The sequence below is a fragment of the Suncus etruscus genome, chromosome 11 (genome assembly GCF_024139225.1).
Source record: "Suncus etruscus isolate mSunEtr1 chromosome 11, mSunEtr1.pri.cur, whole genome shotgun sequence".
Classification (NCBI taxonomy): Eukaryota; Metazoa; Chordata; class Mammalia; order Eulipotyphla; family Soricidae; genus Suncus; species Suncus etruscus.
The window spans coordinates 35,846,299-35,859,455 of record NC_064858.1 but is presented as its reverse complement, the minus strand read 5'-3'; the positions used below and the strand labels follow the sequence as shown (position 1 = coordinate 35,859,455).

The following is a 13,157-nucleotide window of genomic DNA, read 5'->3' as shown; positions in this document are numbered from 1 at the left end:
TGCCTGCCAGGAGCTATTTCTGAGCAGACAGCCAGGAGTAGCCCCTGAGCACCACCGGGTGTGGCCCAAAAAACAAATAAACAAACAAAAAAACAAAAAACAAAAGAAAGAAACCCACAAACAGTATGAGAAAAGCCAGATGTCGGGGCTGGAGAGATAGCATGTGTTTGCCTTTCATGCAGAAGGTCATTGGTTCAAATTCCGGCATCCCATATGGTCCCCCAAGCCTGCCAGGAGTGATTTCTGAGCGTGGAGCCAGGAGTACCCCTGAGCACTGCCGGGTGTGACCCAAAAAAAAACACCCAAAAAAAACCCCAAAACAAAACAAAACAAAACAAAAGCCAGATGTCAAAACTGGTGCTGGCAAAAAAGGAGTCAAGATTCTATAGTCAATCTGTGGCACCTGTGCAGATTTTTCGTAAGGATTAATAAATCTTAAATAAAACCTTTTTGTTTATCAGGGTGAGATTTAAAATTTTCTGGAAATGCTATAACATTTGTTTACTATTATTTGGGGGGGGGCACACCCAGTGTCACTCAAGGTTACTCCTGGCTCTGCTTTCAGAAATCGCTCCCAGCAGGCTGGGGGAGGGGAGGAGGGACACACGGACCACCACATCATATGGGATTCTGGGGATTGAACCAAGGTCCATCCCAGGTCGGCAGAGTGCAAGGCAAATACTCTACCACTGTGCTCTAGCACCCAAAATTAGTTTACCATTAAAGCAAATTTATACTGTTGCTCATGTTCATATTTCTTTTTTTTTTTCCTTTTTTTTTTTTTTTTTTTTTTTGGTTTTTGTTTTTTTGTTTTTGGGTCACACCTGGCAGCGCTCAGGGGTTACTCCTGGCTCTACACTCAGAAATCGCTCCTGGCAGGCCCGGGAGATTATATGGGATGCGGAACTTGAACCACTGTCCTTCTGTATGCAAGGCAAACGCCTTACCTCCATGCTATCTCTCCGGTCCCTCATGTTCATATTTCTAATTAAGCATTTGGTAAAAAACTGGGCTTGGTAGGGGAAAAGAAGAAATAAAATAGATAACCTACCTGTACTATCTGTGATTAAATCTGTTAGATTCCTAATAAGCATTACTGAAGACCACAAAATATAAACCCAAACTCAGCCATGTTCGATAGAGTTGCAAACAAAACACAACACAACACAACAAAACAAAACAAAACAAAGTTACTTACCCTTCAGCAGGATCCAGAGCAAGAGCTCTCGGACTATCAAGGTCTTTCCACACCAGAACCTGTCTGTGTTGGCCATCCAGCTTTGACACTTCAATGCGGTTCGTTCCTGTGTCTGCCCAATACAAGTTCTTCCCAAGCCAATCCACTGCCATGCCTTCTGGGTAATCTAAGCCAAATTCAACCACGTGCTCCAGGGCACTGCCATTCATAAAGGCTCTGCTGATGGTCTGCAAAAGAAAGATGGATAACTAAGTCAGACAGTACAAAACATTATGCACCAAGAATATATGATTTGGTTTTTGCTGGAGTGGGAGGATCTAGAATTTTGTATTATAACAAAATTCACAGATATGAACAAAAAAGACATGTCAAACTCTAATATACAATTATGAATTTATTTTATTGCCACTTTAGGAAGAAAAATGTTACCTTTATAAGAACCAAAAATTCATTCTAGCAGGATAGTACAATGACTTTCCTTTTAAAGTTTATTATTAATAGGGGTCGAAGTAAGAGATGAGCGAGTAGGGCATTTTTCTTACATGCGGGTAACTCTGGTATTCCCCGAGCCTTCCAGGAGTAATTTCTGAGCACAGAGCCAAGAGTAATGCCTGAGCACTGCCGAGTGTGGCCCAAAAACAAACAAACAAAAAACCAAAACAAAGTTTATGTTTAATAAAGTGAAAAGATATAAAACTTGAAAAATTTGAAAATTTGTCACATTACTGTGAATCTTGAAATTTCAACAACCTTTGACCTTAGAATTATTGCTGAGGGCTGGAGAGACAGCACAGCGGTAGGGCATTTGTCTTCCATGCAGCCAATTCAGGACGAACAATGGTTCAAATCCTGGTGTCCCACATGGTCCCCACCCCCAGGTGCCTACCAGGAGCAATTTCTGAGCGCAGAGCCAGGAGTAACCCCTGAGCACAGTTGGGTATGACCCAAAAACAAAAACAAAAATTACTGCTGAGCTTTGAATCTTCCAAATTTAAAACACCATAATTTAATGTCAATAACAGAGTAGTGCTACTTCCCTTATCTGTGTACATATGGTGCTGGTGAAGCCCAGGCCCTCATACATGCAAGACATGTTCTCCATTACTGAGTAACATTCCCAGTCAAATATAATTCTTATTATTTTGTTTACGTATGCTTTTTCATCTAATTTCCACGAGTGCTCTCTAGGAGACATCATTTTCAATTTGAAGATGAGGAAACTTAGGTCACATAGTAAAAAGGCAAGATTGCTTATTTGTTCACTGTTCTCATTTAATAAGTTTTATTAAAGACCATAAAAATCCAACATTGGCTCTTATATCCCATGGTTCCTACTTTTTAGACAAAACTTCAACAAATCCAAAATACTCTGGAAGGAGGAAAAATTATTCTCTAGATTTTCATGTCAGAAGTTCCTACTCCTTACTGACTCAATGTGTTTTAGCATTTATCTTCAGAAAAGATTAAATAAAAGTATGTTATGAGTTATAATTGGCAGCTTTTACATCAGGCCCACAATATTGCTGAAAATGATTTAAGAATCAAGCTAGGTCATTTCTGTGAAACATACAACTACACGTTCAGCTAACTACAGAATATATTACTATCTACAAGGGAAACAAAACAGGAGATTAAAATTTTTTTACAGACTTCTAACATTTAAGCAAAATACCTTATACTGAATAGCATTTGATAAAATACTGCATGGACCTTTCCCTTGATATAAAATGGTAACGTTGAGTTTTAGGCTTATTAAGTAACAAGGCAAGTTGATAATATAACATTTCAGAGATTCTAGACACTCTCCTTTTAACTGCCTAGTTAGAATCTTCCTATTCTGCTAACCTTGAGTGATATATCAGTCCAGTAAATTCGGTTGTCTGTCACATCAAAATCCAAAGCAGAAGCTTCTTTGACACCAGTGAGAGGAATGGCCACATTATTATTGTTAGTTTCCAAAGAAATTCGTCTGATATCTGCTCTCCGTGAAAACAAAAGGAAAGCCTCTGGGACAATGCAGGTCTTCATGTCGCTAATGAGTTCAAAGCCAATGGGGCAAGCACAGCGAAGGCCCTGAGGTCTGTAGAGGCAAAGGTGGCTACAACCCCCATTTTCCTCAGCACAGGGATTGGAACCTAAAAAGATAAATTAATTATAAATGGGCATAGGAGACCAAATACCAAACAGGGACACAATCAACACACTTGCACTTTAATGTAATTAGACAGGGGGTAGAAAAGATAGAAGGTAAGGTGCTTGTTTGCCTTGCACTTTGCCAACCTGAGTTAAATCAATCTCTACTAGCCCATATGGTCCCTGGAGAACACCACAAAAAGTGAGTGATTCCCGACTGCAGATAGGAACACAGCAGATGTGGCCCTAAACTAAATTATGTTTTTGCTTGACAAAGACCTCCCCAGTCTGGTTTCAGATCTAGTATCACACTGTGAGAATTGGCAGGGAAAAGAAGTATCACCTTTGACCCAGGGTGGCAGGAGCATGGCAAAGAACATAGAAGTTGGTCCAGAGTGCACTGTGGCCACCAGGTTTCCATAAATAAGTGGACATTATAAGTGACCTCTAGGGGTGGGTGTGAAGGTAGGGACCACCAAGCTGAGGCGTTATGAACTCACGCAAATCAGTGAGTGTATGCTCACATGTGTATACTCACATGCATACTCATACTAAGCTTAAGATATGTTGTTTTTATACAACAGGACTAAATTCTTCTGAAGAGGTGGTGGCATGCACAAGAGCTTAGCTCTTCAATCAAAAACTTAAGACCAGAGGAAGGTTAACTTTTTTGTTTTATTTTGGTCACACCTAGCAGTGCTCAGGGGCTACTCCTGGCTCTACGCTCAGAAATCGCTCCTGGTAGGCTTAGGGGACCATATGGGATGCCGGGATTTGAACCACCTTCCATTCTTCTGCATGCAAGGCAAACACCCTATTTCCATGATATCTCTCTGGCCCTGAAGGTCAACATTTTAAATGCCCATTCTGAGTGATTAGTGTGATAATATGGCAGGCAGGGTGTTTGCCTTGCATGAGGACTACCTGGGTTTGATTCCCCCACATCCCATATGGTCTACAACCAAGCACCGTCAGGAGTGCTAAGCAAAGAGTAAGCCCTGAGCTCGGATGGCTGTGGCTCGAGCCGAAATAAAATGTTCATTTCTGATTTTTAAAGGATTAGCAGATTTCTATACCCACAAAATATTGATTTACATTGCTGTTTTACAAGTTGCTAGCTATTTCTCTTTTCTCAAACCTGGCTTGCATCTCTTTAAGATTTTGGAGTCACTTACCAATGATTCTATGAACATTCGTCGCTTTGAGGCCCATGAGGTCAGGAAGCTGATCTATGATGATTTCCCTCTCTGCACTTCGTTTATGTACTCTTTCGATGCTCCGTCTCTGCCAATCAGTCCAGTAAACATAGTCTCCCAACAGAGTAAACCCAAATATGTGAGGAATTTTGTCTTCTACTAGTACTCTTCTCCCAGTGCCATCAGTATTCATGACCTTCAAGTTTAAATTTAAAGAGAAGAAAAAGGGTGCATATAGATTCTTCATAGGCACACAAAAGACAAATTCAAATGTCCAGTGCATTAAAATCAAAGTGTAATTTTAATTGTTCCTATTGTTAACACTTTTACAAAATAACATGCTAATTTAATAAGAATTACTGTACTCACACAATGTGTTTATATTTTACTTCTGTATCCCCAATTACTCTTTCCTCTAAAAATTCTGAAAATACTAGATTTACTATTTATCTCTATTAAATATGTAAAAATTAAAAATATAAATACTTTAAGTTGCACATTTGTTTTCCAACATGATAATAGTATATATTTTGTTTTATAATACTTTTTTTTTAACGAATAATTTGTGTAAGGTCACAAAGCATAGTAGTTTTCTAGGGCTCCTTCCACTTAGTGTATTTTTAATTATCTTGCTTTTGTTTATGTTAAAACACATATATGGATATACATAAACATACAAACATTCTCTCTGAATGACATACCAAAAAAATCACCAAAGGACTTGGAGTTTATGATATCCTCTACAACTTTTTATAATATTCAATAAGATAAACACTCTTTGCAACTACCACAGCAACATTAGACCATTCTGCTACTCATTAGAAACATCAGCATCAAGCTCTCCTAGAAGTGGGAAAGGAGTCCTTGCTTCCTGAAACTGAGCAACAGGCACCATCTTCTGTTCTAAATGATAGATTTCCTAAAGCACCAATTTCTAGTCACTAAGAGGTATCATTTCTATAATTGTTTTCATTCTTTTGGGGGGGAAGTTCTCCATAGCAGTATTCAAAGGGTTATGGGGCCACTCCCAGTAGATACTCAATTGGTGTAATCTTAGGCCAAGAGATGTGGTGCTCATTCCATGTGATGCAAGGGGGGGCAATATGGCTATAGCCAAGAGCTACTCAAGAGGTTTTGTGCTATAGGCATTACACTGAGGGCTTTGAGGATCTTGCATGTACTTCACTCCTTTAAGCTACACCTCTAGCTCCATTCTATCATTTAAAATGGCCTATATGCCAAATTATCTTTAGAAAAGTCACGTGGTGGGGCTGGAGAGATAGCATGGAGGTAAGGCGTTTGCCTTTCATGCAAGAGGTCATCGGTTCGAATCCCAGCATCCCATATGGTCCCCCGTGCCTGCCAGGAGCAATTTCTGAGCATGGAGCCAGGAGTAACCCCTGAGCACTGCCGGGTGTGACCCAAAAAACCACAAAAAAAAAAAAAAAAAGTCACGTGGTGCTAAAAACATAAATACAGGGGCCATAGAGATAGAACAGTGGGTAAGGCATTTGTTTCCACATGACTGTCCTGGGTTTGATCCTGGTATCTTATAAGTTCCCTGAGCACCACCAGGTGTAATTCCTGAGTATAGAGCCAGAAGTAATCCAAAGTACTGCTGGGTATGGGCCCTCACCAAGAACATCAATAACATAAAAAAAAAAATCTTATACACACGTTGGGGACTGTGACTTGTTTGAGGCCATTTTGCTGTTCTTTCCGCCATAGTCCAGCCTTTTACCTAAAGGCTACATGCAGTCTTGCTGTAAGTTTTTGAGCTAAAGAGAAAGGAATGTGCAGCTGCAGGATATAATTAACTCTAGCCCAGAGGAGAGCAATACTGTCCGGTACCGTTATCAGAAACAAGGCCCCACTCCTTAAGACCACATTCCGGAGTGAACTAGGCTGTTATCAATAAGTGTATGCTACATTGTCTGTTCAAGATCACTGAGGCAAGCACATCTTGCACCACCTCCTGATAGTCAAGCAATTAGGAATGCAGCTAGAAGGTCACTAGAAATTTCCATAGAAACAGCACGTTCATCATAACTTGAAGGTCATCCAGCCCCCTAGCCCACTGCCCACTTCCTTATTTAGAGCATGATTTACTTTCTTTGTTCCTTGAAGCCTGAAATATATCCTTGCCTTGTATGGGCCTTCGCGCCAAAAAGTATGACTGACATCACCTTTGTACTGCCCCCTTCTCCTTCACTATAAAAGAAGGAGCTGTATCCCAATAAACGCCTTTGAGCAGTGAGACATTGCCTTGGGTCGTTATTATTAACCTCTCTCAGATTTTTTACAGGTGTGGTTGTTCTTCTACTCAGCAAAATAGAAGTGCGGTTGTCTGAGAAGCCTTCCCAGCTAATTCCTGCTGGCCGGGCCCCCCTGGGGGGCTTCAGGACCCCGCACCGGGTGTGACCCAAAAAACCACAAAAAAAAAAAAAAAAGAAAAAGAAAAAAAAAAAAAAGAAAAGTCACGTGGTGCTAAAAACATAAATACAGGGGCCATAGAGATAGAACAGTGGGTAAGGCATTTGTTTCCACATGACTGTCCTGGGTTTGATCCTGGTATCTTATAAGTTCCCTGAGCACCACCAGGTGTAATTCCTGAGTATAGAGCCAGAAGTAATCCAAAGTACTGCTGGGTATGGGCCCTCACCAAGAACATCAATAACATAAAAAAAAAAATCTTATACACACAAAGAATATCTGTCCTGTCCTCCATCCCCCACCCAAAATGCTATGATGAAATTTTTTCTATTTGTTTATTCTGTAGGGGCCACACCCAGTAATGCTCAGGTTACTACTAGCTCTGCATTCAGGAAATACTCCTGGCTATACTCATGGGATCATATGGGATATTGAGAATCAAACCCAGGTCAGGGGCTGCATGAAAAGCAAATGCCCTGTGCAATGTACTATCTATCACTCTACCAGTGGTCCTCAAACTATGGCCCGTGGGCCACATATTGTATTTGTATCTGTTTTGTTTCTTCATTGCAAAATAAGATATATGTAGTGTACATAAGAATTCGTTCATAAGTTTTGTTTTTACTATAGTCAGACCCTCCAATGGTCTGAGGGACAGTGAACTGGCCCCCTGTTTAAAAAGTTTGAGGACCCCTGCTAGCCCCTATTGATGTAATCTTACATCTTCCATGTAATATAATTACATCTATCATGTAATCTTTCATCAAGTGTTAATGGTTTTGCCCATAGAACTAGTAAGACGTATTTTATGTATGTATAGCAATGTATGTGATGTATGTATAGCAATCAAATGTTATCTCTCCTCAAATTTGCTTGCCTTCTGTGGATGGCCAAACTACTTAAAAAGCAAAATTGTCCCCATTATTTACCTATTTAATTTGCAAATGTCCACAAATAACTGACTTAAAGGTAATGGAAGAGAAATTAAACAACTGTTAATCTTCTGCTCATAACTGATTTTTAAAAAATTTTCTAAGAAACAATAAATCTATTTAAAATAGACTTGGTGGAACTGCAGGTTTTGACTATAGAACTGAACTTATACTGGGAGAGAGAGGTAGGAGTCCCTGTACACTGGTGGAGCAAAGTCTCTCTGGTAATAAATGCAGCATGGAAATGATATAGGCAGGGCAAGTGTGACTAATAGTAAATTCCTGGACCTAAATAAAAATGGTTTAAAAATATAAAACTGATTTGGCAGGGAACTGGGGGAGGGGTAGTGCTGGGGGATCTAAACCAAAGCTTCATACATGTTAGGCACACATGAGCTACCAATGACATCCTGAAATTTTAAAAAATTATTATTATATTTTGTTTGTTTGGGGGGGGCCACACACAGTGATGCTCAGGGTTTACTCCTGGCTCAGAGTTCAGAAATTGCTCTGGCTTGGGGGACCATATGGGATGCCGGGGAATGAACCTGCATCTGTCCAGGGTCAGCTGTGTGCAAGGCAAAAACGCCCTACTACTATGCTGCCACTCTGGCCCCGAAAAATACTTGTTCTTAAAAGTAAAGTACATAACACCAACTCATTGCTCTTCATTTCATTGATTGCTCGCTCGATAGTTCCCTCCCTCCCTCCTCCTACTTTCAAACTTGGATAGGACAGCTTCCAAAGTTTCTTGGGTTCTTCAAAAGACCAGAGAAAAAAAAGCTCAACCGGAGAGATAGCATGGAGGTAAGGCCTTTCATGCAGGAGGTCACAGGTTCGAATCCCAGCGTCCCATATGGTCCCCCGTGCCTGCCAGGAACAATTTCTGAGCCTGGAGCCAGGAATAATCTCTGAGCCCTGCCGGGTGTGACCCAAAAACCACAAAAAAAAAAAAAAAAAAAAAAAAAAAAAGCTCAACAGGCTAAAGTGCATGTTTATATAGAAGAGACCCAAATTTGATTCCCAGCACATGATTTCCTGAACACCAATGGATAAGATTCAAAGCAAAAAAAAAAAAAAAAAAAAAAAAAACACCCAAGCAAGAAACAAAATAACCATTCACATCTAGACTTCTACTATTATCATATATAGGAAAGTTGCAAATACATTAAATTTTCATGAAAAGCTTTCCATAAATTATAGCAGAATTCTGAAGTATGTCTCAGGAAAATTTATTGTTCCACATCAAAAAAATGGCAAATTTAACAGTTAATGAAGGGGAGTTCATCATCCTATTGGAGAGCATCTAAAATGGATTACTAGGTACTATTTTCTTACAAGTTTTCCTGATTTCATTTTATTCTATTTAGTTTTTAGCTAAAATAACTAATGTTGTTTTATACTTGAGATACATCCAGGTCAGCATTCATCTTTTTAAAGATAAAATTTTAAATTGTATTTCAAAAATATTATAGGAAAAACCAACTCATTCCTCTTTCAGCAATGACATCATTTTGCAGCATTTAAATCATTTTGACAAAAAAATGGGGCCAGAGAGACAGCATGGAGGTAAGGCGTTTGCCTTTCATGCAGGAGGTCATCGATTCAAATTCCTATGTCCCACATGGTCCCCCATGCTTGCCAGGAGCAATTTCTGAGCCTGGGGCCAGGAATAACCCCTGAGCACTGCCGGGTGTGATCCAAAAAACCACAAAAAAAAATCATTTTGACAAAAAATAATTAGCATACTATAAATATGAATAATGGATGACAAACTAAAAATAACAATTAGAAAAATAATTAAAGCACAATTCTAAGATAGCTTCTGAGTAAAGATAATTTCGACCTTCTATTTAGTTTTCACTGTTTTACTCATAAATCATATATACCTTTCATCTTTCTATTCATGAAAATTTTCCATGATTAGTAAGCAATTTTGTTTCAGAAACAGATATAGTGTTAGATTTCAAATAAAACCTTTATTCTCCCACTGATTAAAAAACACTACTATTTTTCTAAATCCCAGGAACTAGTAGAAAACAACTGACATGGCTTATTCCCATTTTCAATGTCAATTTTTCTTTTCTTTTCTTTTTCTTTCTTTTTTTTTTTTGATTTTGTTTTTGAGGGCCACACCTTTCTGGTGTGGACGAACAAACCCAGGTCAGGCACAAGCAAGGCAAAGCAAGGTGACTTTCTTCACTGTACTTTTCTCTTCAGTCCCCTCCAATCTCAATTATATTTGTATGCTTTAGCTACTAAGATATACAGTAACTAAACACTAAACAGAAAAGGCAAGTTTGCCTACAGCTAATTAGGAAATGCTTCAGGAAACAGGAGTTAGAACCCATTTTAAAGTATTAGAAAACTGCAGCCCAAGAGAACAGGAAAAGATTTTTCAGAATAAAATAAACAATACAAAGACAAACAAGGAACCCTTGGTTGACTGGCTTTGAAAGAAAAGCTTTTAGACAAAAAGAACACAAAGTAATGCAAAGGGGTGAGAAAGATACCACCCTAGGCAGGTACAAATTTTTGAAATAATGAGAACTATAGAAACTAGGTTCCTGAAAGCACTTTAGGAGAATGAAAAAATAAGTTACTTTTTGAAGAAACACTGGTGGGACCCAGAGAGGAACAGAGGAGAGGAGGATGGGAGAGAGGGAGGGAGGAAAAAGGCAGGCAGGCAGGCCCAGAAAGAGTTCAAAGGACACATACGTATTTTGCAGGGGTCGGCCCAAGCTGTTACCAGCAACCACATGTACTCTAATTACAGAGCCAGGAGTACCGTGAGCATCGCAGAATGTAGTACATAAACAAAAGTTTACTTTAATAATGTATTTACTCCATTATTACTTTAACAGTAATCAATGTTAAAAATGTTCTAAGGGCCGGAGAGATAGCACAGCGGTAGGGTAATTTGCCTTGCACATGGCCAGCCAAGGATAGACCTGGGTTTGATCCCCAGCATCCCATATGGTCCCCTGAGCCTGCCAGGAGTGATTTCTGAGCTCAGAGCCAGGATTAATCCCTGTGCACCACTGGGTGTGACCCAAAAACAAAACAACAAAAAAAATTTTTTTCTAAGATCTTGTTTTCAACAGTAAGCTTACTAGGGGGTAGAAAGGAACACAGAGTCCATGGTGGAGGGAAGCAGATACCTGGACAGAGGGTGTGGTATTTACACAGTTCATATATGACATCCTACTAGTAACAGTTTGTAAACTACACTCCCCCCATCCGCCAAATTTTTTTAAGATTCCTCTTTTTCATTCTACACAGTAATCTATAAATCAAGCAATAACAAATCCCACTACAACATTGTGTCCCAAAGCCCAATTTTGGTACTGGCTACAGCACAAAGAATGTAGAAAATCAGATTTTCATGATGGTGACTAAACATAGCCTGTAACAAAATTTCACTCAATTTTTTTCTTTATTCCTTTTTTTTTTGGTCTTGGAGTCATACCTGGCAGTGCTCAGGGGTTACTCCTGGCTCTACTCTCAGAAATAGCCCCCCGGCAGGCTCAGGGGACCATAAGGGATGCCGAGACTCAAACCACTGTCCTGCATGCAAGGCAAACGCCTTACCTCCATGCTATCTCCCGGGCCCTACTCTTTTTTTTCCAGACTGGATCTCTGTACCCTTTGAACTTGACACCTTCATGGTTGTCCTTTACTTATCAATCCAGTAAATTCCCAAATTGTTATATGTCTTCCTTTCCTTCTTGATTATACAATATGTAATTGAATAGTGGTTAAAATTATTTCAAAATTATGTATTTTATTTTATTTTATTATTTTATTTTTTGGCTTTTGGGTCACACCCGGCAGTGTTCAGGGGTTACTCCTGGCTCCATGCTCAGAAAATAATCGCCCCTGGCAGGCTCGGGGACCATATGGGATGCCAGGATTCGAACCACTGTCCTTTCGCATGAAAGGCAAACACCTTACCTCCATGCTATCTTTCCGGCCCCAAAATTATGTATTTTAATAATCCGTTAAGACTCTACTTTTCGGGCCCAGAGAGATAGCACAGCGGCGTTTGCCTTGCAAGCAGCCGATCCAGGACCAAAGCTGGTTGGTTCGAATCCCGGTGCCCCTTATGGTCCCCCTGCCTGCCAGGAGCTATTTCTGAGCAGACAGCCAGGAATAACCCTTGACTAGCGCCGGGTGTGGCCCAAAAAACAAACAAACAAACAAAAGGCTCTACTTTTCATTATCTTAAATTACACTGGCAAATTTACATTTCAAAACCTGAGCAGAAAATTAAAGAACAAAGGTTCAATTCTTTTATTTCTTTCAGGTTAACTCAAAATAAAAGTACTAAAATTAAAATGTGTCCTATTGGGGCCAGAGAGATAGCATGGAGTAAGGTGTTTGCCTTGCATGCAGAAGGACGGGGGTTCGAATCCCAGCATCCCATATGGTCTCCCAAGCCTGCCAGGAGCGATTTCTGAGCATAGAGCCAGGAAGAACCCCTGAGCGCTGCTGGGTGTGACCCAAAAACCAAAAAATAAAATAATAAATAAATAAATAAATAAATAAATAAATAAATAAATAAATAATAAAAAGTGTCCTAAGAGAATCCATATCTGCCATCTCATCTCTTTAGTTCTCCCCAATAGGAACATTTGGGGGGGGGGGCGTTTGTGTATTGGGGGCCCCACTTAGCTCAGGGTTTATTCTTGGTAGTGCTTTTAAGACCATATTTGCTTCCAGGGATAAAATTCACCCACATGTAAGATCAGTGTCTCAATCTCTATAGTATGGTATCTCTCCAGTCCCTATAGCATTCTAGATTGAACAGGTACTATAATTTGTTGAGCTGTGTGTGTGTGATTTGTGAGATATTTCAGTATGTTATTCCTGTTTGTCTGAAATCTTTCGTAATGAAAAAAAAAAAAAGGAGAGCAGGGAAAAAGAGAACACTTACATGATTACTATTATTAATAGTATTAATACAATATCAATTTTGTCAGTTACATAAAAAGCAATTATAAAGATAATCCAGGGAGTCAGATAAGTAATTTAAACAAAATATGATGAGACTTCATAGCTAAAGTATTAAATGTGTTCCCTTTTATGCAGTATCTAGTTATTATTTTCTAAAAATTGTTTGCCTCAATTAGAAGACTGTCTGTTCCCTAAAGACTTTCTCTCCTACAACTGACATAAATGCTTTCTTCAGAACAGAAGTCACACAACAAAACAAAAACATATTCCTTTGTCTCGACAACAACAAAAATAGCATTATTAAGAATT

General features: G+C 39.4%; 2 protein-coding genes across 2 annotated transcripts in view; one reads left to right on the top strand and one right to left on the bottom strand.

Moving 5' to 3' along the window:
• The window catches only part of BORCS5 (BLOC-1 related complex subunit 5), a 714,757-nt gene that overhangs the window by 461,345 nt on the left and 240,255 nt on the right, over nucleotides 1-13,157 (top strand). The window lies entirely within an intron of this gene.
• LRP6 (LDL receptor related protein 6) overlaps nucleotides 1-13,157 on the bottom strand; it is a 138,395-nt gene that overhangs the window by 41,949 nt on the left and 83,289 nt on the right. Inside the window, exons 8-10 of the mRNA XM_049782908.1 lie at nucleotides 4,507-4,723; nucleotides 3,044-3,333; nucleotides 1,199-1,425 (exon numbers count right to left, since the gene is read on the bottom strand). Coding sequence (XP_049638865.1) covers nucleotides 1,199-1,425; nucleotides 3,044-3,333; nucleotides 4,507-4,723 — 734 coding nt within the window. The remainder of the gene's footprint in view (nucleotides 1-1,198; nucleotides 1,426-3,043; nucleotides 3,334-4,506; nucleotides 4,724-13,157) is intronic.